The sequence below is a fragment of the Hylobates moloch genome, unplaced genomic scaffold (assembly GCF_009828535.3).
Source record: "Hylobates moloch isolate HMO894 unplaced genomic scaffold, HMol_V3 SCAFFOLD_10, whole genome shotgun sequence".
Lineage (NCBI taxonomy): Eukaryota > Metazoa > Chordata > Mammalia > Primates > Hylobatidae > Hylobates > Hylobates moloch.
Genome location: NW_026652285.1, coordinates 47,740,818 through 47,767,947, shown reverse-complemented (window position 1 = coordinate 47,767,947; position 27,130 = coordinate 47,740,818). Strand labels below are relative to the sequence as shown.

Sequence of the window (27,130 nt, the reverse complement as noted above, 5' to 3'; positions counted from 1 at the left end):
CAAGCTCTGCCTCCTGGGTTCATGCCATTCTCCCACCTCAGCCTCCTGAGTAGCTGGGACTACAGGCGCCCACCAAGCCCGGCTAATTTTTTGTATTTTTAGTGGAGATGGGGTTTCACTGTGTTAGCTAGGATGGTCTCAATCTCCTGACCTCGTGATCCACCTGCCTCAGCCTCCCAATGTGCTGAGATTACAGGTGTGAGCCACGGCGCCCGGCCATAACACCATTTTTAAGCAATCATAATCTCTTCCTTGGATTATAGTATGGCCTCCAAACTATTGCTCTCCAGTAGTCTTTTTCCAGAAACAGCCAGAATAATCCTTTTAAACTGAAAGTTGAACTGAGTCACTCTTGCTCAAAGGGCATTCCTCCTCACTTTGCAAAAGCAAAGTCCAAGCAGAGTCTACAATACCCTGTCTGCTTTCCAGCCACTCCCCAACCTCATTTCTGTCAGTGCATTTCACTGTGGCTACTAGACTCTCCTTAAACATGACAAGCATGGACCTGCCCCAGGGCATTCGCACTTGCTGTTACTTATCACTGGAATACTCTTCATTTATTCATATTGCTGCCCCTCTCTTCCTTCAACTCTGTGCTCAAATTTCACTTTATGAGAGAGGCTTTGCCTAACCACCCTGTATAAAACAGCAACTTTGCTATCCCCATGCTTTCTAACTCTCTTAAGTTGATGCATACACACATACACACACACACACACACACACACACACTATACTATATCCACTATATATTTATTTTCTATTTCCTTTTACTAGAATGTAACTAGAGACTTTATCTGTTTTGATTACTGCTCTTCCTCTTGAGCATAGACCAGTGCCTGGCACATAGTAGGTACTCAATAAATGTATATTGAATAAATACGAATGTGGTCTCACAGCTCCTTAAGCAGTGAAGCCAGGACTGAAACTCAGTTTTATCAGACTCAGATGCCCATACACTTTAAGCATTTCACACTGTTTATGAAGGCCCTACCTTCCAGGTGGAATTAATGTGTTCCATATACCTCTGTACATACCTTTATTACGTATATTACTTTAACTGTATTGTGATTATAGTTACCTGTCTCTCTCTCCTAATACATTTGCTTTTCGGTAGGGTGGGAACCACGTCTTACCCATATCTCTCATGCCTAGTATGATCCATAGTGGGAGAGGAATACTTTTTGTTTTTATTGATGACTTCAGAAAGAAACAGTCTTTTCTGCTGATCTTACTTTTTTGCCAACACTCCCTAAGGGAAGTGATTCTCATTCCTCTCCTTATCCAGCAACAGAAACCCAGAGAGATCTGCGAAATTGGGCTCATTATGCTGCTTACTCTACGAGGTATAAAGCAGTTGCCATCATGAGACCAAAGTTCTCCACTTTAATTTTGATTTTATGAAATAGCAAAACTTTTGCAAGGGGTTTCTCTAGAGCCTTGTAATTTAGGACTGGAGCAGACAGAAGAGAATGAGTTAAACTTGGAAGAGGTGTTCCCAACACATAGTCCTTGTGCAACCAAACAAATCTCTTGGTGCTATATTATCCACCCTCTTCTTTGTTTCCAGTATATAGCTTTTAATGTGTTTTCAGCATTTTGTTGTTATTTTAGGTCAGTGAAGTAGTCTGTTAATAACTTGGTATTAATACTGTCTTTCTACGGGTACTGCATCTTGGTAGGGAGCTCAGAGAATCATGCTTCTGGGATGTAGTGAAGTATGATGGGCAGCTGAGTGCCTTCTGCAACCCAGAGGTGTAATTGGTTCAGAGGAAATACATCTTTGAGGCTAATATTACCTGCCTTTCTTCAATTCCCTATATAAATATGTTTGGAGATATTACATTGATGATTGGAAGCTGTCAGGATACCATGCGCAATAATGTGGTTAAAAAATATTAGGCAAGCTTTTTCGAATACTGAGAAGCCATTCAGGTTAACCTGTTCAATAATAACTTTGAAGGCAATATATTCATAAGCATGTATTTATCTCCAGCCACGTAATTAAAATGCCAATCTCCTATCTAATTTCAGAGATCTCAGCCTCCTTAAAAAGCCCTCAAGAGCCTCACCATCATTATTCAGGTAGGATGCATGTGCACATAGACACGTCAGCTGAACTAAACGTCTGTGCTTCTGCATTTGTAAACAGAAACATTGACAAATTCCGTGTTACTGACATGGCTCGCAACTTGAAAAGTTATTGTTCACTTTGATGGGAAGAACATTCCAATTTCTAACTTTGCCATTGACTTGGGAAAACAAGTTTTCAGAATTTAAGAGAATTTGGATTTTTGCAAAATGTTTGCACTCTCAAGTTCCAGATAGCAAAGTAGAAAGATGACTTTGAGATCTAAAAATTCTTTGCAAGCTCAAAGCAGCCCCAAACCAGAGATCTCAATGTTTTGGACTGGGGAAAAGGCAGACCTGAAAGTAGTTCCTTGAGGGAGGGTTTTGTACCCTCAATGGGGCCTCAGTGAGTATGATCACTGAATGAAGGCCAACCCCACAGAGTGAGTTCAACAGAGATGTTATTAAACAAAGATGTCAAGGGTCTTGACTCTCTTAAGCAACATCACTTCACAGTACTTCAGTTGTCTTTCTTTCAAAGTGGAAATAATTGTACTTGCCCTTCCTGAGGAACAGTCTGCCAAAGGGCTAGTTGAGAATTAAGAGGAAAACACTTTGAAATGCAAAGCAATATAAAAACCAACTGGACTTGTGCCGTTGGATGGTTTCTTGGGAGTCATTGCTCTCAGCGTTGGATGAGATAATACATGGGCAAGCCTTTTACAAATCTAAAGCTCAATACATGAGTAAGAGCTTATTGGTGCGATAATTACCGTTATAATTATATGAGGTTGTTTGTTCAGGGTCTAGTAATAGATTGCCTTATCCTGAATTCTCCTTGGTAGTGAATAGAGTTGCAGTGGATTCCAGACTCCTCAATCCAGGCTCTTACAACTGAGTTTTTCAGCTCGGCAGTAATCTATTATTTTGACTCCAGCTGTCAACTTAAGAAAGTCTCTAATGAGGAATACTGTAACTCATATTGACTCTGATCTTTTAGGCTATAGCTCTTAACAGGAAAATGCAGATCACTTGCTTCTAATTAAAATCGGTCTTCAGCTCTCTCTGGAAAAAGAAGATGAACTGTGCAAAGTGAACAGTAGGTGTCCCCACAGTCCACTGTGCTTTGGATTTGCTTTGGAAAGGAAAACCAAAGTCCACAGATTAAAATGCCATTTAAAAGAAAGTTCCACATATGTATGGATTAGGATGTGATTTGGTATTCAGGAGAGTGGAGGTGATAGTCCTACCTCAGACCGTGTGACATAATCTCATATTAAATGCCTCTAAAATTGGGATTTCTTTCCTGTTTAAGGCATAATTTATTTTTAAGACTGTATTATAGATTATATTTTAGATAATGGCAAAAGTAAGAGGTCTTTGAAATTAAATAGCATTATATGAATATATTGATGTGGAGAGGCTTTCTGTAAATTCAGCCCACTGATGCATACTTAAAATAGAAAATCTGTTTTTGTTTGCAGCCATTGAAAGGAATAATTTAATGAGGCTTTCTCAGACCATACCGTTTACACCAATCCAACTGTTTGGTGAGTAGCATTTCTACCTTCTTGAGTTTATGCCAGGACAGAGGCATAAAATCTGAGTGAATCAAAGGAGAAACCACATTGCATTATTTTAGTTGAAAATTTTGTTTTGTTGATAGTTGTAGTTTAGTGAGATTCATTTCCTAAAATGGAAATTCTTGTTAACTGTCATAGCCAGCATTCAGTGACAAAAGCTAATACTATGGGAATAAGACCTGTAATGAGCAGCAGTTGGGAAGAAAGCAATAATATTGCACCTGGCATTCACTGACTCAAGGCTGGAAGTAAGTAGGAAAGAAAAGAACAAACCAACCATTTATAATAAGCACAGGAGAAAGCGATAAATGTCAATATGGTGAAAGCCAACAGACATCTGAAGAGAAATGCTTTGTGTATTGTTTTTTGTTTGTTTTGTTTTGTGTACACTAATTGCTCTTACCTCAGACTGCAAATGTCATTTTAAAAGTCTGGAGTAGTAAAGAAAAACAATCTCACCCTGGCTAAAGCTACCAAAATTTCTCTGTCTGGCAGGATAAGGCATGAGCAAGTTGACAATATAGCAAGGGTCCCCAAACTGTCCTTGATCTTGATTCTTCTCACACTGTTCACATGGGAACAGACCAGATTGGCTTCTGATTGTTTTTATTTATTTTTATTTTTATTTTTATTTTTATATTTTTCTGAGATGGAGTTTCGCTCTCACTGCCCAGGCTGGAGTGCAATGGCAGGATCTGGGCTCACTGTAACCTCTGCCTCCTGGGTTCAAGTGATTCTCTTGCCTCAGCCTCCCATGGAGCTGGGATTACAGGCGTGCACCACCATGCCTGGCTAATTTTTGTATTTTTAGTAGAGGAGGGGTTTCACCATGTTAGTAAGGCTGGTCTCAAACTCCTAACCTCAGGAACCGCCCCAGCCTCCCAAAGTGCTGGGATTACAGGCGTGAGTCACCGCACGGGCCGGGCTTCTGATTGTTAATGCAGATGCCTTCCTCTTCCATTTGGCCCCATGGCTGGCTTTGTAAATCAATAGCTCTGCTTTAAAGCCTCTAGGGATTTAGAACTCCAAAGAGATCTTCAGTGGCATTTATCTGGGCACCAAGAATAAATATTTGAAAGGTTTGAAAAGTTGTTACTGAGCATTACCTAGATGTGTTTATTGGTGAGGAATTAGATGCAAGAGTGAGAGAATGGATTCCTTTTCTTGGTAAACCAGTACCGTGTTTATATATATATTATATATATATAATATATATATAATGAAGCAAAGGTATAAGGGGGAAATGAAACACCAGCTGGGGCTGGACAGAAGTTGTATATAAATTATGTTGCTCTGTTAGGAAACATTAAACACTGACTTGGTAGTGTTTAGGTTCAACAGGAATTTTTTCCTCTTCAGCAGCCTAAAAGTGGAAGCTATGTAGAAGTTAAGTAGTATTTTGTGTCTAAAATCCTTTAAGTGGGATTGAGTTTGTATCTGAGGTTGTAATTCACTTTAGACATGTTAGCCTATTTAACCTTTACAACAGCCCAATGAAAACAGTATTTTCATCCCCATTTTTCTGATGGGAAATTGAGGCTTTAAGTAACTTGTCCAAAGGCACAAAGGAAGGAAGGAGAGGCTCTGGGATATGACATTGGTACTGTTTGACTCCAGCTGAGTTAGACCATGCATTTTCAATGAAGTAATATCACCCCTAAAAAAAAATTAAGTTTTTTTAATGATATAAAGCACAGATCTACATAGAGTACACATAAGCAGATATACAGAATATTTTTAATACAAGTTGAGCTTGTATTAAATTCAAGCTGAAATCCATCTGAAATCCAAAATGCTCCAAAGTCTGAAACTTTTTGAGTGCTAATATGATGCCACAAGTGGAAAACCCCCACACCTGACCTCATGTGACAGGTCAGAGTCAAGACACTTTCAAAACTTTGTTTTGTGCACAAGATTATTAAAAATATTGTATACAATTACTATGAGGCTATATGTATAAGGTGTATATGAAACAAATGAATTTTGTGTTTGGGCTTGGGTCCCATCCCCGAGATATGTCATTATGTATATGCATATATTCAAAAAATCTGAAAAAATCTAAAGTTTGAAACACTTCTGGTCCTAAGCATTTTGGATAAGGGATATGCAACCTGTATTAATAGGTCATGAGAAGAACAATTAGAAAAGAATGTCTAATTAGGCTCCTTAGGAGGATGATAATGAACAACACCATCAGGTTAAACTGTCTCTTTAGAAGTATTTGTCTTTAACAAAAGAAGCATATCCTTACCACTTTGTTTTTGTCCAGTTATAGTCTACAGTAAGAACAGCTTAATTCTTTTGTATCCTCTGATACTTGTCCCTTCTCCCCTTCCCCACATCTACTAGACAATAAATAACATGGAAACATGGCCAGCTACATGTCCTTATTCTGTTCTGTTCCCTGCTAATCCCATTCTCCTCTGGTCATTTGGGTAACCGAACTGATTCTGCATTGATATTTAGGATACTATCCATATCACAGACATGGGGATCTTATTGAATTCCTAGCCTTCACTTCTCTTTGCAGCAGGAGAAGAAATAACTGTCTACAGGTTGGAGGAGAGTTCCCCTTTAAACCTTGATAAAAGCATGTCCTCTTGGTCTCAGCGTGGGAGAGCGGCAATGATCCAGGTATTGTCCCGAGAGGAGATGGATGGGGGCCTCCGTAAAGCTATGAGAGTCGTCAGCACGTGGTCAGAGGATGACATTCTTAAGCCGGGACAAGTTTTCATTGTCAAGTCCTTTCTTCCTGAGGTTGTGCTGACATGGCATAAAATCTTCCAGGAGAGCACTGTGCTTCATCTTTGCCTCAGGGTAAGTCTGAAACTCAGAGACCCATAGCCCAGAGGGACAAGTCAAAGAAAAGAGATCTGGCTACATCCTTATCTAAGGCCCATCTTCAACCCAAAGGGTAGCCTATTATTTTTTAGAGGTAGTATTGCTTTGTAGGACTTTTGCTTTTGGGGCAGGCAGTGGTGGGAGTTGAATAAGGCTAAAAATCACATTCGGGTAGCCTATAGTTATTTCATGATCATAGCTGTACAACAGTAAATCAGTATTTTTATCAGTGCTCCCTATTTTGTAGGAAATTCAACAACAAAGAGCTGCTCAAAAATTGATCTATACCTTCAACCAAGTGAAACCACAAACCATTCCCTACACACCAAGGTAAGAAAATCTTCATACCTTGGCCCTTTATTTCAAGTAGGAATTTCTATCTATGTCTTCTCAGCCCATTACTCATGAGAAATCTTATCCATGGGGAAATTCCCCATGATCTTATTTTCGGATTCTTCCTTCCATAATTTCGGAGACTGGCAAAAGGAGAATTAGAGACCCCAGAGATACCTTGGTGTTGATCACTGGACTTAAACATGAGTGGAAAAAAGAGGTTCAGAGGCTGTAACTACGATTTCAGTTATGGGAAACAGACAGATCTTGGGTGTTATTAATGTCCAGGGGCATTATGGTAGAAAAATTATTGTAAGCATGGTCTCTTCCCCCCCAATATCTTATAGAAAGTAGGAATATTGTAAGAATAAACTCTTGTTACTTTCACTTCAGTGTCTTCATGAACACTTGCATTCATTTATTGAGACACAGATCATAATTTGGTGCTGGACTTAGAGTAAAGCTTCATTCTTTCATTTACAAGGAACTTTATAGAGCACAGCACGAAGAGTTGGGTCTGGTACTCATAAAAGAGTTGGAAAGTTGCCTCAAAGCAAAGGGAGGTGGGTAAGCATGGAAAGAAAAATTCCCAGTATTTGCATCCTATCCCTTCCATAGAAAGGGCAAGGGCATGTGCATTGAGGCTGCATCGTACCAGAGTTAGGTAATCTTTCCTGCTGATGACCGTTCAGTAAGGTAAGTCCCACTTTTGCTGTATTGTGGGGGATCAATGGCCTCTTTTTCCCTAACAGGTTCCTGGAAGTTTTCTTAATCTACTGCCATTCAGCCAACCAGTGGTTGACCATTGAGAAGTATATGACAGGGGAGTTCCGGAAGTACAACAACAACAATGGTGATGAAATCACCCCCACCAACACCTTGGAGGAGCTGATGTTGGCTTTCTCTCACTGGACCTATGAGTACACTCGGGGAGAGCTGCTGGTTTTAGATTTGCAAGGTGATTGATGATGTAGGATTTGATACAACAAGCATGAGGCAAAGTATAAAGAGATCTTGCAAGAACCAGGATGGGTAATATATGGAGTTCCTCTGTTTAGCTTTGAAGGGAGGTGGGCACATTTATTTCAGAGACATTGTACAGTGATAATCATGGAATCTGCTATGTTATTTCCCACTTAGGTAGAGGGAAAAATGTGGGCAGATGATTATTTATTTAAAATGTAAAGACATCTAAATTTTTGAGCAAAATGGGGAATGATTTTTGTAACAAATTTTTCAGTTTTATGACTTCACCTTAGCCTTATGTTAATACTTAGGCATGCATTTATACGCATAGGAACATTTAAATTCTGGGTGTTTTTCATGATTTTGAGCTCATTGCTTTAGCAATTTATAATTTAGCTTGCTCTCTTTGCTGTGTCCCTTGTTATAACTGTTCATGAAAATACACAGACTGAGAGAGGCAACGCAGCACACTCTTATTTAATGGAAGCCTTTGATCAACACATCTCCTGGCTATCAACACCTCACGTGTGACTTATAATCCTGCGGCACAAAACAGAGTATCTCCAGCAGGCTTTCCTTGCAGGGACAGAACAAAATATGTATTGAGGTCAACGTTTAGTCCTTAGGCTCACTGACTAGGGCTTTGGTTTTAAATAAGAGATTTAGTCCAGGAAGTTCATAGAAGTTACCTCATTTAATCCTAGAAGCAGCACCTTGAGGTAAATATTATGGGAATTTAGGCCCAGAAAGTTTAATAACTTGCCCAGAGTTGCACAGCTACTTAAGGGGTGCCAGGATGCAGACTTAAGCTGTTCTTAAGACATCCCTGTTCTTCTCTTTTTACTGTTCTTTTATTTCTTTTAAGAGTTTCATATGTAGAGGGTATAACCATCTTACGGTTTGTTTAAACAACTTGGGCCTTTTTCTTGTCCTGTCTGACTTTCCCAACTCTCTGGTTCTGGGAGTCTATGCTGAAAGCCAGGCTTGGAGGTTGGAGAATGTAGAGATAAGCAGACAGTCCTGGGGCATCATGAGCAATGTCCGGTAAGACTGCAAAGTCACTTTGATTGAAACTTGTGTCACATGCTCAAGGATGTGACACAAATTTTTAAACTACATGTAAGTGCATTTTTTAAATGACATATAGATGCTTCTGTCTTTTCAGATTTATGCTGCTCACAGAGTTAAATTATATTTCTAATTCAATTCAAACCCAATATTTTAGGAAGCAATATAAACAAAGTTAAAATGACCAAGTTGATTCAGCTTTTAAACCAGCAAGTACCTGATCCATATAAACCCAGAGCATCGATGCCCAAGGCATCTATTTTTGTAGCTCAAATTGGAGAGAGGTTGATTGTTTTCATCTGTATTTGACTGTGCTTTGAGTTTTGGGTGGAGTTGTTTAAAAAGGAAAAACAGAAACACACACACACAAAAAAAACAACCAAAGAAAAACTTTAAGGAATTAATGATGACTCTTCAGTGTGTTTTGTATTCCACTTGAATAGGTTTTTGTTTAATGATGTTTATGTTTGGGGATTTTTATGTCTCTTAGTAATCCAAAGTAACATTAAACAGGACAAATGCTGCGTTGACAGTCTTGAGGGAAAAAGAGAATTAACTTTATTCTTTTAATGGGCAATTATGTGAATTGCAGAAATAGGCCACTCCAAATAAACAATGTCAAAACATTGACCTTCAAAGAAGGGAAGAGTGGACATCATAGAATGAATGTGATGAAATTTGAGATACTTATCAGACAGTTTTGGCCAATTGGTTAGACCTGGATTTATGGAAGAATGTGAATCCTATAATAGTAATTATGAACAGTTACACTACTAGTATTAGCTGACATTTACTACGTTTGTGCCAGGCACTTGGCTAAAGGTTTATGTGCATTATTATATTTAATCCAAACCATCTTGGAAAGGGAAAATAGAATGTATTTTTAAAATCTCTTAATGGTTTTTGGTTCAGTTTTATATTGTATTTAATTTATTTGTATTTCTAGTCTTTGGAGAGATAATGCACATTGTCTGGGTGGTGGAAGTGGAGACAGAGGCTCACCAGCAGCAGTTAGGAGGAGGAGCTCTGGAGTTGCAATGCCGGAGTCTGACTTCTGGCTCCACTGTGAATTAGCTGCATAAGATGGAGGAGCAACCACCTTGAGTCCCACTTCCCTCATTTGTAAATGAGGAAAATAGTATTAGGCACTTAAGCCATAGAGTTGTTAAGGGCAAGAATTGAGGCAAGTTCCTGATACACCGCCTTCAGTAAATGTTAGTAATTGTTGCTGTAAGCATTAATCTCTGTGTGACTCTTTAATATGGAGTTTAATCTGCAGTTGCAGGGAGTCCACCCTCAGCTGTGTGGTCCTGTTGGTGCTGCAGAGAGACTGCAGCTTCAGCTTCTATAGAAGAAGGCCCTGCTCAGTGTGCTGTGGTTCCCTACCGCTTTGAGAGAAAGGAGTGTGAAACACTCAAGCAGTTTATTCTTTCAGTTTCTTTTCTTCTCCTCTTTGCTTTCTTCCAAGGGAGTGCCAATAACTAACCCCAGAAGCTGCCACACCAGGTCAGAAACTGTACTCTAAGGAGAGACTTGATCAATTTCCAATCACTTGTAATTATGCTGAAGTTTTTTGCTCTCTTTCCACTTAAAAAATCCTACATGTGAGGGCCTGAATCATCATCATTAAAATCCAAACTTTAGTTCGCAGCAACAGAAATTAAAAACAATTATATTTCAAATTACAGTGGTTTATAGCATTTTTTTAGCTCATTGTATTTTTCAACATTAATTTGGAGATATTAATATTAATTTTTAGAGATACTAATTTTTTTATTCAACAAAGCAGTTTCCAGAATGTCAGCATTGGCATCGACATCATCATCATCATAAATTCTGCTACTACAAAAAAGGTAGCTTCTTTCCACCAATGTACAAGTTCATTGATGTACTCACCGGTGGTTGGGATCAGAATGTCAATCTTGAGTTCCTCATAAAGGCATGCTGCATATTACCTGACATGAGCATTTACTCTCTTGAAGTCAGATTAGTACTTGGGGCTGCTCTTTTCTCCTTTTCTTTTCTTTTCTTTTCTTTTCTTTTCTTTTCTTTTCTTTTCTTTTCTTTTCTTTTCTTTTCTTTTTTTTCCCTCTCCTCTGCTCTCCATTCCTCTCCTCTCCTCTTCTTTCTTTTTTGGTTTTTTTTTGAGATGTGGTCTCACTGTGTAGCCAAGGCTGGCTGGAGTGCAGTGGCACAGTAATGGCTCACTGCAGCTTCAACCTCCTGGGCTCTAACGATCCTCCTACCTCAGCTTCCTGAGTTAACTGGGACCACAGGCACACACCACCACACCTGGCTAATTTTTGTATTTGTCTGTAGTGATGGGGTTTCACTATGTTGGCCAGGCCAGTCTCAAACTCCTGGACTCAAGAGATCTGCCTGCCTCGGCCTCCCAAAGTGCTGGGATTACAGGTGTGAGCCACCGTTCCTGGCCTATTCTCTATTTTCACACATTGAAAGGTCCTTCTGCCATTTGTGTGCCCCAAAATATGTATTTATTAATCTTTGGACTGTCAGATTGGGTTTAGGGGTATAAAGTTTTGTGGATACTCTTTACCCTCATTCTTATAAGGAGTTCTGTTCCTTAGGGAACATAGTACTTTAGGGAAATGAGATAATCAATCAGAAACATGACTTTACTAGTGGTAAGGAAATAAAATTTCACTTCACAAGAAGTTCTTGATAGAAGAAAAATAATACAAGTAACAGTGAACATTTTTTTCAGCTTCCTAGGGGGCAGACACTTTGCTAAGTGGTTTGTGTCCAGTAGTTAATTTAATCCTCCCAGTAACCCTGTAAGATTAGGCCCATTATTATTCACAATTGCAGATGATAAAACTGAGGTTCAAAGAGATTAAGGGAGGTATCCAGGTCACCCAATTTCAAGCTCTAGGTTATTTTTCTAAGGAAGTCAGTTTCATAGGGTGAAAGTCTACAAGGATTACATTTTCTTATGAAAGGTTTAGCATATTGTAAAACCTACAGACGATAGCAAAAATCTTTTTAAAACATACTGGCTGGAAAACATGAGTTTTCTCAACAAGTAGAAATACACTAAAATTTACAAATTTTATATAATTTTAAAATAATCTTCCCACAAGGTTTGTTGCTTTCAAGCAAAGAGAAGCAGGGTTGACTAGAGAATGATCTCAGAAATTGCTGGATTGCGCCCAAATCTTACTGGCTGGCCTGGAACATTTCCACCAATGGAAGTCAGCCTCCTCACCACTTGTATTTTAAAAGAGATTCACTTTAGGTGCTGATTCCTGTTTTGATAAATTTTAGCTTTACATTGCACCTATGTTACCTTTTTAGGCTTTAGTGTCATCCTTTTTTCAAAGGTAAATTTTATTGAAGACTTATATACATTTAGAAAATTTACATAGCATAAGCATACATCTCAAAGAATTTTCACAACTGAATACACAGGTGTAACCATCACCTAGATCAAGAATTTGGTGGTTTCTATTCTACTGTTTCTAAGTAGAATAAAAGTATAAGTATGTGGCTGGGTGCAGTGGCTGACGCCTGTAATCCCAGCACTTTGGGAGGCCGAGGTGGGCAGATCATCTAAGGTCGGGAGATCGAGACCAGCCTGACCAGCATGGAGAAACCTAGTCTCTACTAAAAGTGCAAAATTAGCCGGGTGTGTTGGCACATGCCTGTAGTCTAGCTACTAGGAACACAAACTTTGGCTCAGCATTAATCCCGTTTTGACCATGTATGGACTGTGCAAACTCTGATAGATGGCATAATTGGTTTGAACATCAGTGTACTCATTGATGTAAATGAGGATAAAATGTAAAATGAGGCTACGAGGATAACACTTTTATAATTGCTGAGAATTACAGAAAATAAAATTAGAATATCTGGTATATACAAGTGGTAAATGAATGACAGATGCCACTATCAGTAACTGTGAACACACCACTAAAACAATCATTTGAGGCCTAGAAGTTTATTATAACAGAGGGTTTGTGGGAAACAGTGCATTAACTAAAATTTTCAAACATTTCTGAACAATTTTTATAGTGCATTTAATTTACATGATTTTTTGAGAATTAAAATATTTAATTTTTTTATATTTAGTTTTTATATATCTTTATATATTTGGGGGTACAAGTATAGATTTTTTTTACATGCCTTTTTTTCCTTTTCTTTGAGATGGAGTTAAGCTCTGTTGCCCAGGCTTGAGTGCGGTGGCGTGATCTCGGCTCACTGCAACCTCTGCCTCTCAGGTTCAAACGATTCTTCTGCCTCAGCCTCCCGAGTAGCTGAGATTACAGGCATGCGCCACCAAACCCGGCTAATTTTTGTATTTTTAGTAGAGATGGGGTTTCACTGTGTTGACCAGGCTGGTCTCGAACTCTTAATCTCAGGTCATCTGCCCACCTCCACCTCCCAAAGAGCTGGGATTACAGGCGTGAGCCACAGCACCCAGCCAGATTTTTTACTTGCCAGTATTGCTTAGTGGTGAAGTATGGGCTCATGATGTTTAATTTACTACAGAGTGACTGTGAGTTTTAAATTAAGAAATTAGAATTTAATTATTATTTTCTTGAATTTCTAAGAAAATGAAATCTCCATTTGCTAAACGAATTTTGTTTCTTCTTTTGAGGTGTTGGAGAAAATTTGACAGATCCATCTGTTATAAAACCCGAAGTCAAACAGTAAGTTAATTTATGTGTTATCATTTAGAAAATTGCATTTAATACATAGTAAATGGTCTTAAAAATAATTTATAAACATATATGTTCCCTGCCTAGATCCTAGAAAGGTTTTTAGGTAGCTTATGTATATAGACCAAAAACAATAAGATTATAAAAAAGCATAGGTTAGGAAATGGGGGGAAACACATGGAAATATGTAAAATGATATTAAATCTGCAGTTAGATTTGTACACATAAATGGAAATTATAAGGACTAATGCAAATTTGACTGAGTTTCCAATGTGTAATTTAGCCTCTGTGGCTTTGATATGAGAACAATGTCATAGGAGAAGCACAGTTTCCTTTGTTGTCTTCACAATGAAGTCATTGCATCTTATCATGGGCAGCATCTTCCATCATATGCTGATAAAATGAAAGTTAGGGGCATAAAGTGTGCTATTTAGTAACAGCAAATCTTATGAGAGGACAAAACAATGGAGCTTAAATATGAAGCATCAGATTATCTGACTTAAATAAGAGCTGAAGTTTAAATTCTATAGAGAGATGACTCATCAACCTGTCCCTTGAATTCCCATGGATATTTTATCCCAGAAGCAGGCTTTTGGGAAGACTTGGCAGTAAAGGATCTCAGGTTATATTCTTCTATTAAAGGTGGAGTAGAAAGAAGTGATGGTGAGGGTTAAACACTGATCAATATGGCAGGCAACAATGGTTCTCAAATAAGAGCTTACATCACAATCACCAGGAGAGCCTGTTAAAACACAGATTGCTGGGCCCCACTGCCAGAGTTTCTGCTTCAGCAGGTTTGGGGTAGGGCCAGATAATCTGCATTTCTTACAAGTTCCCAGGGAATTATGATGCTGCTGGTCCAGAGACCACTCTTGAGAACTGCCAGCATACATTTTTACTTCTTAATTGTCATAATTGTCTATACTTGGCACCTGGGTGGTAGTTAGATATATATGGACTAGGTGAACTAGAGAAAATAAAGGTGATCCATATTGAACATACACATCTAATTCCTATGATATTTATTTGACTGTGGAGTCCATGTTACCACTCTCGTATACATAAAGACTTTATTATTTTTCACTTTAGCTCTGCTATAGTATTTTTAGCTAAGAATATTATTTCTTCAGTAGCCCTCTGTGCCTAAGGGTTAGTAGTAGGAATCTTGTACCAAAAGTACTTTATAATTTTGCAGTGGAAATTTTTTGCATATATAATGAACCAAGTTTATGTATATACCATCTATCATTTATTAAATTTTGACCTTGGCATATGTCACTTAATATGACCTGAATATTCTATCATTTAGAATTCTAATATTATATTATCCCACTTGACAGGTAGGTATTAAATTGCATGCTGTAGGCCAGTGGGCCTCAATTTCTATTAAAGTCACCTAGGGAACTTAAAAAAAAAATGCCAAGGATTGGCATCAAATTAGAATCTCTGAAGATAGGGCCCTGATATCTGTATTTTTTAGAAGTTCCTCATGTGATTCTATGGGCAACCAGGGTTGAGAAACTGTCTTATGGCAACTTTATTTTTTTATGACTTAAGGACAGGAGCTCTGGAAACTGATAGGATGGCTTCATTGTGGCCTTCCTGGTTTTGTGGGGTTACCCAATTTTGGATGCAGTTGGCCTTCATGGTCAAGATAACAAGAAGCACTATTTTCTCATGATCATGGGGAATTACGTCTGATTAGTTCAATGGGGCTCACATTTCGAATGCCTTACGTGTCTGAAGCACTTGCTACACGAAGCATGGGACATGGACCAACAAGGTCAGCATCACTAGGAAGATGGTTAGACATGCAAAATCTCAGGACCCTCCCCAGAAATACTGAACCAAAATCTGAATTTCCACAAGATCCTCAGGTGATCCAGTGTAAACTAAAGTTTGGGAAGCACTGATTTAAGCAAGTGCTTTCACGGGTTATTTACTTTAGCCTTTGCAACAACAATGAAAGGAAGCATTTTCAATCCCAGTTCAAAAATGAGAAAACTTAGGCTCAGTGAAGATGGTAACTTTCCTATGAGGAGAAGGGGTCAATGAAAGGATAACCCTTTACCAAAAGAAAAGATATTCCTGTGGTATAAATTCTCATATTGTTTCTAATGCTTGTTGTCTCTTAAATTTCCCTAACCTTCTGCCTTGGTTATTGGTCATTTGGGATTACAGTTTTTTAGCTTGCTGCTTTGATAGTTTTGGGCATTTGACAAGTATGAAATGATGATGAGATGTTCTTTAGTAAATCTATGTATAGATGGCACTAATTAGCGTTTCCTCGCATGTGGAACCAAGCTACCACCTGCTTTTCCTGTGTTGTGAAAAATCTGGAAAACAGCTACTTGTATTTTTTTTAAAACCTGGTTATCTAAGACTGCAAGGCTCTAGGCGTGCTGTAGGGGGTAGATGCAAATGAATTTCCCTACAACTCTCCTTCATTCTCCCCTACACTGGGAGTGGTCGAACTCCTGCTATATGCATTTGGTATTAATTTTGATTCTTTTGTCTTAACTTTCCCAAAGCTCATAGAGGGAAATCATTTAACTTACAGGTTTTATCTGAGATTCAGTGTTGCATCTCTAAGTTGGGGGTTTTTATGTTTTACTGGGAGAAAGAAATGGCAGGTATGGAAAGCAAATGAGTGAAATATTCTAACAGGGTCATGTTGGAGAGACTATGAAAAGGCATTCTTCAATTTAAACGACTAAAGTAACACTGTGTTTCACTTTATTGGCATCGTAGAATCCTGGTCTAAATGCTGAGTGCTTCGACCTTTTTTTGCCACCTTCAGTTTCACCTTATTGAAGTGGTTCCTTACCAGATGGACAGAGAGAGAGGAATAGTTAACAAGAGGCAGCTTATGCAGCAGGGTAAATACCCCCAGAGCTGTACTCTGTAAGAGCGATTGAGTGACCAGGAAAGTTAATCCTGGGTGTCTGTTCACTTTGTCTTCCCAAGAGATTTCCTCCACCTACTCGCCTCGGAGCAAAGAGGCAATCTGAGATCAAACTGACATCAGCCCTCATTCTGAGCTTGGCACATCTTCAGAGCAGCTACTGTTATTCTGCCAAAAGGAAGTGGAAATTGAGATAAATGTTTCAATCCCTGGATGGAAAAAAGTCCATTTTTACACCACGTCCCTTTTGAAAAACCGCATTCCTTAGAAGCGAAGTTTATTGTTTCCTTTTGTGATAGTTTGCTTTTCTTTTTTCTTAAGACGTAGTATTTAAGAGCGGTAATTGAGTTCAGATTTTAAAATGTGCTGTTTCCACTCTGCATGTCATTAAAATAAAATATTAGCTTTCATAAAGTTTCTTGGGAAATGTTTCTGGTGTGCTCTGCTCTGTGGTGTGCAGTGTCAAAATCCAAAGAATGATGGTCGCCTTTGATATGATAACGGATGAACACTGATCTTAGAATCTGCTAGGGATTTGTTATGATTATAGAGTATTCAAAAGGTGCCTTATATATACTGATTCTATTTGTAACTCTGTCACCTACATCGAGCATATGTACTTTACTTCCACCAACACATTGTGTCATAGTCTTGTCTTTCCACAAAAAGCCCAGCTCTAGCAGTTTGCAGGAGAGCAAGTGGTTTTGAAAGAGCCATGAGTAAGGATCTAGGGTTTAGTCAGGAATTTGTTTTTGAGGACGGTTATTTTCAGAAAAGTATTTGGGTTTGAAACAATGTCTATGCATCGTTTTAGAAGGCGTGTCCCAAAAGCAAATGTATTTTACTTTATATCTTACCTTTGGGGTATTCTAGTAGAACATTTGGTGATGAATGTCACTCTTTCACCCCATATGTATTAAAAAGGATTTTGCTGTATTTTGTTTTAATGTGGTACATAGAAAATTCACTCCTCTATCAGATTAGCGTTGAAATGCGTTTCACAGTAGGTCTTGGAGTTGGGAACAAAGATTTAAGTGCATTTGAATTTTAAATTTGCAAACCTACCATTGTTGTTTCCCCAAAGTGCTCTGTTCTTTGTTGGCTCCTTCAAGTTTACTGGGTTACTATGGGATACTGTTCGGTATCTCAGAGAATCCTAGTTGAGCTCCTTTTTCTTAGCTGTGATCTAATTGATATTCTGATATTTCCTCTAGATCAAGAGGAATGGTGTTTGGACCGGCCAATTTGGGGGAAGATGCAATTAGAAACTTCATTGCAAAACATCATTGTAACTCCTGCTGCCGGAAGCTCAAACTCCCGGGTATGCCACTAACAGTTCTATTTTTCTCTAAGTAAATCTCTCATAGAACAACATCCTTTGTAACCTGGGATAAAGTAGAAAATCGTAATCACATTTTTATCTCATTCACAGTCATTCGCAGAGCCTGACTTTCTGACTGCAAAATTTTCAAGTCTCTAAAGGGATTAAAAGGACAGGGATTTACTTTAGGTTCTGCCAAAATGTGATAAAACAACATGGGGCCACAGTCACTCCAAAGGAAAAGTTCCACCGACTTAAATGGGATGAAATCTGACCGAGGCAGGTCTTTGCCCCTGCCCCACCCCCCACATTTGGGTCCTGCCAGCTGCTGATGGCCACAGGGTGTTGCCCACAGCATTTCTATTCTATTCTAATTTCCCCATTGGGTACTTGGGAGAGTGTGGTATGCAGACAAATGACACCCTCAATTAAAGTAGTGCTTTTCACTGTAAAAATCTGCTACTTTAAACACACATTGCAACATATATTTTTTAAATCCGATTTGATAATATGACATACTTAAAAATTCCTACTATAAAAGCAAGCAGCTGGAGGCCTGTGCCCTCCAAATGGGCAGTCCTGGCTCTGTTTCGTTCCTTTCTTTTGTCCCAGAAGGGAAGCATCATGTGTGCCTCAGCTTGCCCACTACTTTTGGTCACACCGAACTTGTCCTTACAGTGGGATTTCACATATCTTAAGCTGAGTAGCTCTTCTTGCCTTATAATAAATGATCATACCCTGAATTTGAAGTCAGTAAAAGAGCACCATCCTTCGTTACCTGGGATGGGACAGGTGTAAATTTATAACAAATGAAGGAGATTTCTTTTTTTTTTTTTTTTGAGGCGAAGTCTCACTCTGTTGCCCAGGCTGGAGTGCAGTGGCGCAATTTCGGCTCACTACAACCTCCGCCTGCCGGGTTCAAGCGATTCTCCTGCCTCAGCCTCCTGAGTAGCTGGGATTACAGGTGCTCACCACCACGCCCAGCTAATTTTTTGTATTTTTTGTAGAGACGGGGTTTCACCATGTTGGCCAGGATGGTCTTGATCTCCTGACCTCGTGATCCACCCACCTCGGCCTCCCCAAAGTGCTGGGATTACAGGTTGGAGTTAGAGGTAGGGGGAGCTCTTGTGGTGAAGGCATAGAAAGACAGAGTTGGAGCAGGCTTCCAGTTCCACTGGGAGTATAGTGGTCAGCCAGGGGTGGGGAGATCAAAATGCAGCAGTCAGAGAGGGGAGGGCCATAACTCTTACAACTGGCCAGGACTCACTCTCACAAATCACATACCTGATGTAAGCAAAGAGATTAGTGCACAGCCAAGCTGCCCACTGGCTTCTCTGGTCAAAAGGAGCTCAGGAAGGGGCTGGGACTGGACTGAGAGTCATCAAGACCTCCAGGTAAGTGCCCTCTAGAAGGCAGGAGCTGACAACGATCAGAGTCATTCCATGATGGCAGGCTGGAGTCCGGCTCATTCACTCAACATCCTCCGATACTGTCCTTTTCCCAGGTCTGATTCATTCTTACCCTGGAAGGGCAGCCTGCATTCTTGAAGACACAAGGACTACATCTAAGGAGCCAGGACACAGGGAAACTTGAGACAGAACTCACAGCTTCCAATCCTTGAGCTCAGTTAGTGGTCCTGTATGATTAAGGTTGAGATAATTTTTTTACACTACACTGGTAGGTGTTTGTTTGTTTGTTTTTTTGAGACAGAGTTTTGCTCTTGTCACCCAGGCTGGAGTGTAGTGGGGCAATCCTGGCTCACTGCAACCTCCGTCTCCTTGGTTCAAGTGATTCTCCTGCCTCAGCCTCCCTAGTAGCTGGGATTACAGGCACCCGCCACCACACCCAGCTAATTTTTGTATTTTTAGTAGAGATGGGGTTTCACCACATCTGCCAGCCTGGTCTCGAACTCTTGACCTCAGGTTATCCACCTGTCTTGGTCTCCCAAAGTGCTGGGATTACAGGCGTGATACACTGGTAGGTTTTGAGTAATTCAATAATTCCACCATCTCTAGTCCTAATTCATGTTTTCTTTCAAAACCTTAGTTTTTGACCAACATTTAAGTGGAAATAAGAAATATCCTTGTTTATTCAGACATTTGGTAATCTAAATAAAAAAAGAGTTTTGTCTGGAAAATAGGATTAGAGGTGATTTTTCATTTTTGTTTGATTATGTTTCCGTTCATTTTTTTTATATGAGAGGCAGTTTAGGATAATATAAAGGGCATAGGCTCTGTAGCCAGAGAGGCTGAATTCACATTTCAATTCTGCTTTTTACCAGCTATATGACCTTGGGCTTCAGTTTCCTTGTCTGTAAACCAGGCATAATAGCACCTGTTTCATAAAGTTTGTGTGAAGATGGAATTATGTAGTATATGTATTAGTCTGTTTTCATGCTGCTGATAAAGAAAATACCTGAGACTGGGCAATTTATTAAAAAAAGAGGTTTAATGAGCTTACAGTTCCACATGGCTGGGGAGGCCTCACAATCATGGCAAAAGGCAAAGAGGAGCAAGTCACGTCTTACCTGGATGGCAGCAGGCAAAGAGAGAGCTTGTGTAGGGAAACTCTCGTTTTTAAAACTATCAGATCTTGTGAGACTCATTCACTGTCACAAGAACAGTGCAGGAAAGATCCACCCCCATAATTCAGTCACCTCCCACTGGATTCCCCCCATGACACGTGGAAATTGTGGGAGTTGCAAGTCAAGATGAAATTTGGGGTGGAGACACAGCCAAACCATATCAATTTACATGTTCAATAAATGTTGATTGTTTTATTACTAATATATAATGTGTTAGTTTTATTTCCACATAATCCTCATTTAGCATTAAAAAAATAAGAAATACATGTTCTAGGCTAGCAAATACAATCAGTACCGCACAAAAAGTTCACAAACATTTTAACTCCATTTTCCTCCATACCTGTCTTACAAAGGTTATGCCTATTAATATTTTCTTTTAACTTTTTTCTTTTCAAATGGAAGGAGGGCTTAGGAAGCATAAGATCTGATAACTGGATGGAGCTTTTATTGGCTGTACCAAACCTGAGGTGGAGCTTTTGTCACAGAAAACTGACCACTGAGATGAGGAGTCAGCCTTCTTGACTGACGTCTCTGCCTCTGCTTGTCATTCAACAGTAAAATGCCCCATTTCCCATTTGGTCTTACTTAACTCTGGCCAGATTGTGCTTTATAGGGCACTGTGTATTGAAGCAAGCAACCAAGTCTTTCTTCCCTGCCTCCATAAACAGCGCCCAAACAGCATAGGGAAGGGAGAGGGGGTATTGGGGTGGGAAAGGAGGCTTAATTTAGACATGGTTGAGGGTTTGAGTTCCACATATCTATGGTCTGAGGAAGAGGAGATCTCTCTGAGCATTTGGCAAAGCCTAAAGTCCCATTTGCCTTCATGAACAGTAGGTTCTTGGGGATCCACTATAACCTTTTTACTTGTCCTCCTTGCAGATTTAAAAAGAAATGACTATTCCCCTGAAAGGATAAATTCCACCTTTGGACTTGAGATAAAAATAGAATCAGCTGAGGAGCCTCCAGCAAGGGAGAGGGGTAGAAATTCCCCAGAAGATGATATGCAACTATAAAAAGGGAGGAGCAAGAAGATCCCAGTGCTTGCCCTGCCTGCCAGGAACTCTGTGATAACATAGATTGGTCAACGTGATGTTGATTACATCAGCATCTCCTTGGGACACGCCTTCTGAGCCTCACATCTCCTTCTGTTCAAAGGCCTCATTGGTATATGATCAATGGGTTCTCCTAGACACTGACCTCTATCCAGGGCACTTTGCAGCTCCATCCTCAAGTTCCACATGAAGACATTTGGATGAGTCAGCTGGGAATATTGTTCTTGTATACCTCATTGCTTTAGCTGGTCACTTGGAACCTTGGAGCAGAATCCTGCACATTAAAGGATGGCGTTGGGGGGGATACATTTATTTTATTTTCTCACTATGTGTGCAGACTGGACCCCCTACTACTATTTGTCACCTCACCCACAGATTATATTTATGTCTATATATATGTTCATAAAAAGTTATGTGATTTCTTCCTCTGTCTTTTCCACAGCATAGGACTTTGAATAGCAATGATAGGAGAAACAATGGAATGAGGGTGGATTTTCGCAGATTGGAGCACATTCCTGCACAAACTACCAAGTATATTGGTGAAATCTAGATGGGTTTCAGATATTGTCAGTGAAAAATATGATGCCTGGATATTTCAGGTTTCTGTAAAAGAAAGGGAAATCTAAAACAAATACCCTTCCATATATAATATATACAGTATATATGGAATATATATAGAGGTGGAGTTTCACTCTTTTTGCCCAGGCTGGAGTGCAATGATGCGATCCTGGCTCACTGCAACCTCTGCCTCCCGGGCTTGAGCGATTCTTGTATCTCAGCCTCCCAGGTAGCTGGGACTACAGGTGTGCACCACTGTGCCTGGCTAATTTTGTATTTTTAGTAGAGATGGGGTTTCACCATGTTGGCCAGGCTGGTCTCAAACTCCTGACCTCAGGTGATCCACCTGCCTTGGCTTCCCCAAAGTGCTGGGATTACAGGTGTGAGCCACTGCGCCTGGCCTTTTTTTTTTTTTTTAACAAGAGAACAAGATATGAAGAAGTGGAAATCATTAAGAAAGGGTTTCCCTTCCTTAAAGCTCAGGGGTACTATTAGTTAAGAGTTGACTAACTCAGCCTGTAAAACATCACTCCTCTTTCCAAAGTTGTATATATAATATTGCAGGTTAAATTACTTTATGTCAGGTCCTATGAAGAAAGATATGGTTTCAGACTGAAAACATGTTTCACAGGTGTTTGCTTCCTTTCAGGGCAGAGTTCCCTATTCCCCTGGCGTAAAGAATGTATATATATTTTGAAATATGGCTGAGAACATGTCATTGGTTTGTGAGGCCTAAGGTGAAGGACTCCTGGAAGCCACACTGTGTAGTGTATTTGAGGGATCAGTCATCCCTCTTGTATGCTGGGCCTGGTCGCCCTACCTCAAACAAGCACCAGGTTTTCACACAAGGAGAGATGGGGGGCTGGGAGTCCTCTCCCCGTGCTATTGCATCCCCTTTCTTATTATAAGGTGCTCCAGTTCACTGGCAGCAAACCTCTTGGGTTTGAAAAATTCCAACTTATTTTTATCTTTAATCCTGACATTAACTGACTTGCTACTGAGCTTGCTTTAAAAATCTACACCCTCGCATTCTTAGGTATACAGGGGAAATGTTGAATAGGAAGGTGGAAAACCAAGAATTTAGTTTGCCAATGATTGCCTCTGATTCTTGTAAGTTTGAGTTCCACAAGGGCTAATTTATACCCCTTTGGGTTTTGGGATGGTGGAAGGTGGGAAATTTGGGTGATTTGTTGATTGGCAGTAAGGATAAAATGTTAATACTTTTTTGGGGGCTTAACAACTTTATCCTATTCTACAAATCAGTAAAGGAACAATTGGTACTCACCTCAGTGCTGCAGTCAACTATGGAAAGAGGCAGAATTTGCTTGCCCAATGGCCAAACTAAAGACATCAGTTCATTGGTCAAATATTTGTTACCTGGAATGGAACTTGAAAGCAAATACATTTGGATTTCAAATTTCTGTGGTGTGCCTTTTCTTTTATTTGTTTTAAGAAAAATCAACAGAATAACATTTTAAAAGATGAACTGCTGAGCAAAAGTCATTGTGGGAATACTTGCATGCAAATACCAGTGTGGCAGTCTTGACTTTGAGTGATCCATGACCACAAAAGGGTGGAGTGTTCATTCAGTCGGTTGATTTTATTCAACAGATATTAAGTGCCTTCTCTGAACTGCGTTAGTGATGAGGATGTAGTGGTGCACATGGCATGTTTTTGCCCTCAGAAAGCTTTGTCTCATGTTTCTTTTTGTTTGTTTGTTTTGTTCCACATTTGGATTTCTAGCTAATGCTAAAGAAATTTAACTTCTGGCCAAATGTCAAATTAAGAAATGTGTTTCATATCCTATCTGCCAGTGGGCAGTAGATTTGGACTGGGTAAGAGAATTAGGACAAATAAGAAGCCATGGCTGGGGCTGGTTTTAGGATCTACTGAGGAAAAGCAGACCTCATAATCCTTGTCTGAGCACAAAGACCATATCACAGACGAGATCTGAATTTGACTTTGGCAACCAGAGAAGCAGCCACATTCCAGAGAGACCTCTCCTGCAAGGCATCCAGTGCATAGGATTTTCTTTGCTCAAGGCCATATGATCCTGGAGTGACTCCTGCCCTATGCTATCTTAAAGCTTCTTAGAGCTCTGGGGAATGGAATCAGATATAATTTTGGATATTTTTGCCCTCTTGTTATTTTCTGCAGTTTTGCAAAACAAATACCGGGTGACTAAGAATTCCCAGCAAACATTTAGTCAATGCTTTCAAAGAGTTTTTTTGAGTTGTTGTTTGTTACTGTTGTTTTAGATGAGACCTATTGCTCTGGTTCTAGAAATCATGACACAGATTCCCTTGTTGTCTCTCGTTGTCCTTCTCAATTAGTCACCAACATCTGACACAAAGGAAGGCACATAATATGTTTTCAACAATATTTGTTGAAAGAAAAAAATCTTCACATAATAGTGGATTTCATTCACTAGGTAATAAATCAGATTTGAACTTTTAATCTAGAAGGAAATAATTACCAATTCCTTAAGACCCAACACAATTCTTTTGATCTTTCTCTGTTTTAATTTTCTAGGAAATAGCTTTTAACAACCTATACCTTGTCTATTGAATTCTCACCCAGTTCTTGCCCTTATCACCATTGGTGAGAATACCAGAGTGCAGTCCTTCACTGGTGACTATTGAAATGAGATGATAACTTCCCAGAAACTGCCTAGAAATAATCATCACTTTATTACCCTTTGAAAAGAAGATTGATAGAAAAGTCATTTGAAAGATGGTTCATTACCATGCCCTAGTACGATTTCTTTACTCACATCTCTCTAAAGCATGAGAAAGGGAGGATTATTCTCTAAGGTCGGAATTTGAAGGCTGTGTGTTTGCCTCTTTGAAGTCTTGGTATTTAATTTTCTGTAGTCATTTCTTGGGCAATTTTCTAAGAAACTAGTTGAAGCTAATTTATCATAAGTTAAACTCAAATGACAGAAAAGATTTTTTCCCCTTAACAGCATTTTATTCCACAGAGGTTAGCTTCTGAAGGAAAATGAGACTTAAATAGCATTTCAAATCTCCAGCCACATGGGTGGGTACACAGAACAGAAAGGGTTCTGGAAACCACACTGATGTTTTATTTAGCATGGTTATTATTTTGTGACTTTTCTTTATAGACCATGATGTAGACATAAAATATTGTATTTTTGTGAAACACCCTCCTAAAAATAATTAGATAAGTTGCTTAATTTTTCAAAGAAAGACTTTTAGTTCTCAAGGGATAATAAACCTTGGTCTCTATTGTTCTCAGGCATTTAATTCAACTTTATATAATTCATTTAACCTTTCTGTTAACCCCTAATGCTGAAACGAGGATGAAAATACTTACCTTTTCAAATGAAGGTGAGTGATAATGAGAGATTATTTATGACGTTCTCTGAGACTCTCATTTAAAAGGCTTCTTGTGAGCATGGAATTCAGTTGAATAAATAAATAATAAGGGGTTTTCATTTTTGATATTATGTGATAGTTATTTAATGTTTACAGAGGGTGCTCAGTGGACCTGTTTCAGCATAAACACAAGTGATTTCTGCTATTTCTCCCTTTCCAAGGGGAAAGAGCTCATTGCTGCCTTTTTGTTTTAAAACTTAATTAAATAGTTCAAGATGAGAAAACTCACTATTTCACAGTATGTTTTATTTATTTTGCTTTTTGATGGATTTGGGTTTACTCAGCTAATTTATTTTGCCATCCTTTGCCCAAAGAAAGGGTTCCAGGAGAAAAAGTAAAGCGCCAAGCTGGCACCATCATTGGTGGCATTTTAAGGCATGAAAAGAGAGTAGGTTTAGAATCTTGATACTTATAAAACTTGAAGGTTTAAAAAAATTTGGCTGGGTGCAGTGGCACACGCCACTTTGGGAGGCCGAGGTGGGCAGATCACGAGGTCAGGAGATTGAGACCATCCTGGCCAACACGGTGAAACCTGGTCTCCACCAAAAATACAAAAATTAGCTGGATGTGGTGGCGGACGCCTGTAATCCCAGCTACTTGGGAGGCTGAGGCAGGAGAATTGCTTGAACCCGGGAGGTGGAGGTTGCAGTGAGCCGAGATTGCACCACTGCACTCCAGCCTGGGCGATAGAGTGAGACTGTCTCTAAAAAAAAAAAAAAAAAAAAAGTTAATTAATGATGATTTAAATTTTGTCAGTATTGGGCTGTTTAGGAATAAGAAAATTCTGGCCTATAACTTGCCAGCATCTGCTTTTAGCAACTGACTTTCTTTAGGATTTTTGTCTTATAGTGAATTTTTTTATTGTAACTTTAAAAAATTCCATCTGCTAAATTAGTCACAAAGTTCTTCCAAATATTGTGGAAGACTCTTTTGCTAATGGCTATCCCAATATGGACATAATAATTGCCTTTGGTTGGAAGGATTTGGGGAAATCACCAATGATGTCATGTGACTGCACTTTGGCTTTGAATAAATCTTTTGTTCTGTATCCTAATGGTTATCCCCCAACAGGTCACAGGACTTCAGGATGCTTTGGTAACCAAAAGAAGCCCTTGGTATGTTGCCATGTTTTAGAATTCCCTAGTCACCCTGGAAATTTTGTTGATAAGGACTTGGGGAGCAGAAGTGCTGGTAAAAACAATGGAGAGGAGGAGGAGAAACGATCATCAGATGTGTATGTCTACTATGGGTGAGGTTACAGAATGTCATGGATGGTGGCAGGATTGGTGAATTATTTTACTGAGAAAGTAGGGAGTGGTGTGTTCTGGAAGATCACATGTATCTTGCAGATGAAAACAAATATGGGCTGGGCTTCATGGGATGGGATGTTTGCCTACCACGAAAGGCCTTCTGGGGATGTCTTAGAAGGTAGAGTGGAAAGAAAGTTGTGGTTGGGTCTTTAGTTTTGTGCAACTGTTCACTGTGTATCCTACTTAAGACATATTTTTAGAGCATTACCACATGTTATGCACTGACACCAAGATTAAATTTATTAGATAAGATCCATTTCTGTCTTTAAGGATCTCTAAAACAAATAAGGAGTTTACAACATGCTGATTCAGCATTGCTCAGCGATGATCATTATAATGATAACTTGTTATGACTAGGTAATACGTATCGAGCAGTCATTATGTCTTAGGCATTGTGCATAATTTCATTTAATCTGAATAATGACTTAATGGGCTAGGTCTATTATTCCTATTATAAATATTT

General features: G+C 39.3%; 1 protein-coding gene across 1 annotated transcript in view; it reads left to right on the top strand.

Annotated features, from left to right (window-relative positions):
• TRPM6 (transient receptor potential cation channel subfamily M member 6) overlaps nt 1-23,332 on the top strand; it is a 136,268-nt gene extending 112,936 nt beyond the window's left edge. Inside the window, exons 31-38 of the mRNA XM_032164308.2 lie at nt 2,034-2,084; nt 3,554-3,619; nt 6,183-6,469; nt 6,741-6,823; nt 7,579-7,784; nt 13,479-13,530; nt 17,659-17,765; nt 21,229-23,332. Of these exons, the coding sequence (XP_032020199.1) occupies nt 2,034-2,084; nt 3,554-3,619; nt 6,183-6,469; nt 6,741-6,823; nt 7,579-7,784; nt 13,479-13,530; nt 17,659-17,765; nt 21,229-21,362 (986 nt within the window). The 3' untranslated portion in view covers nt 21,363-23,332. The remainder of the gene's footprint in view (nt 1-2,033; nt 2,085-3,553; nt 3,620-6,182; nt 6,470-6,740; nt 6,824-7,578; nt 7,785-13,478; nt 13,531-17,658; nt 17,766-21,228) is intronic.
• Nucleotides 23,333-27,130: the final 3,798 nt, after the last annotated feature.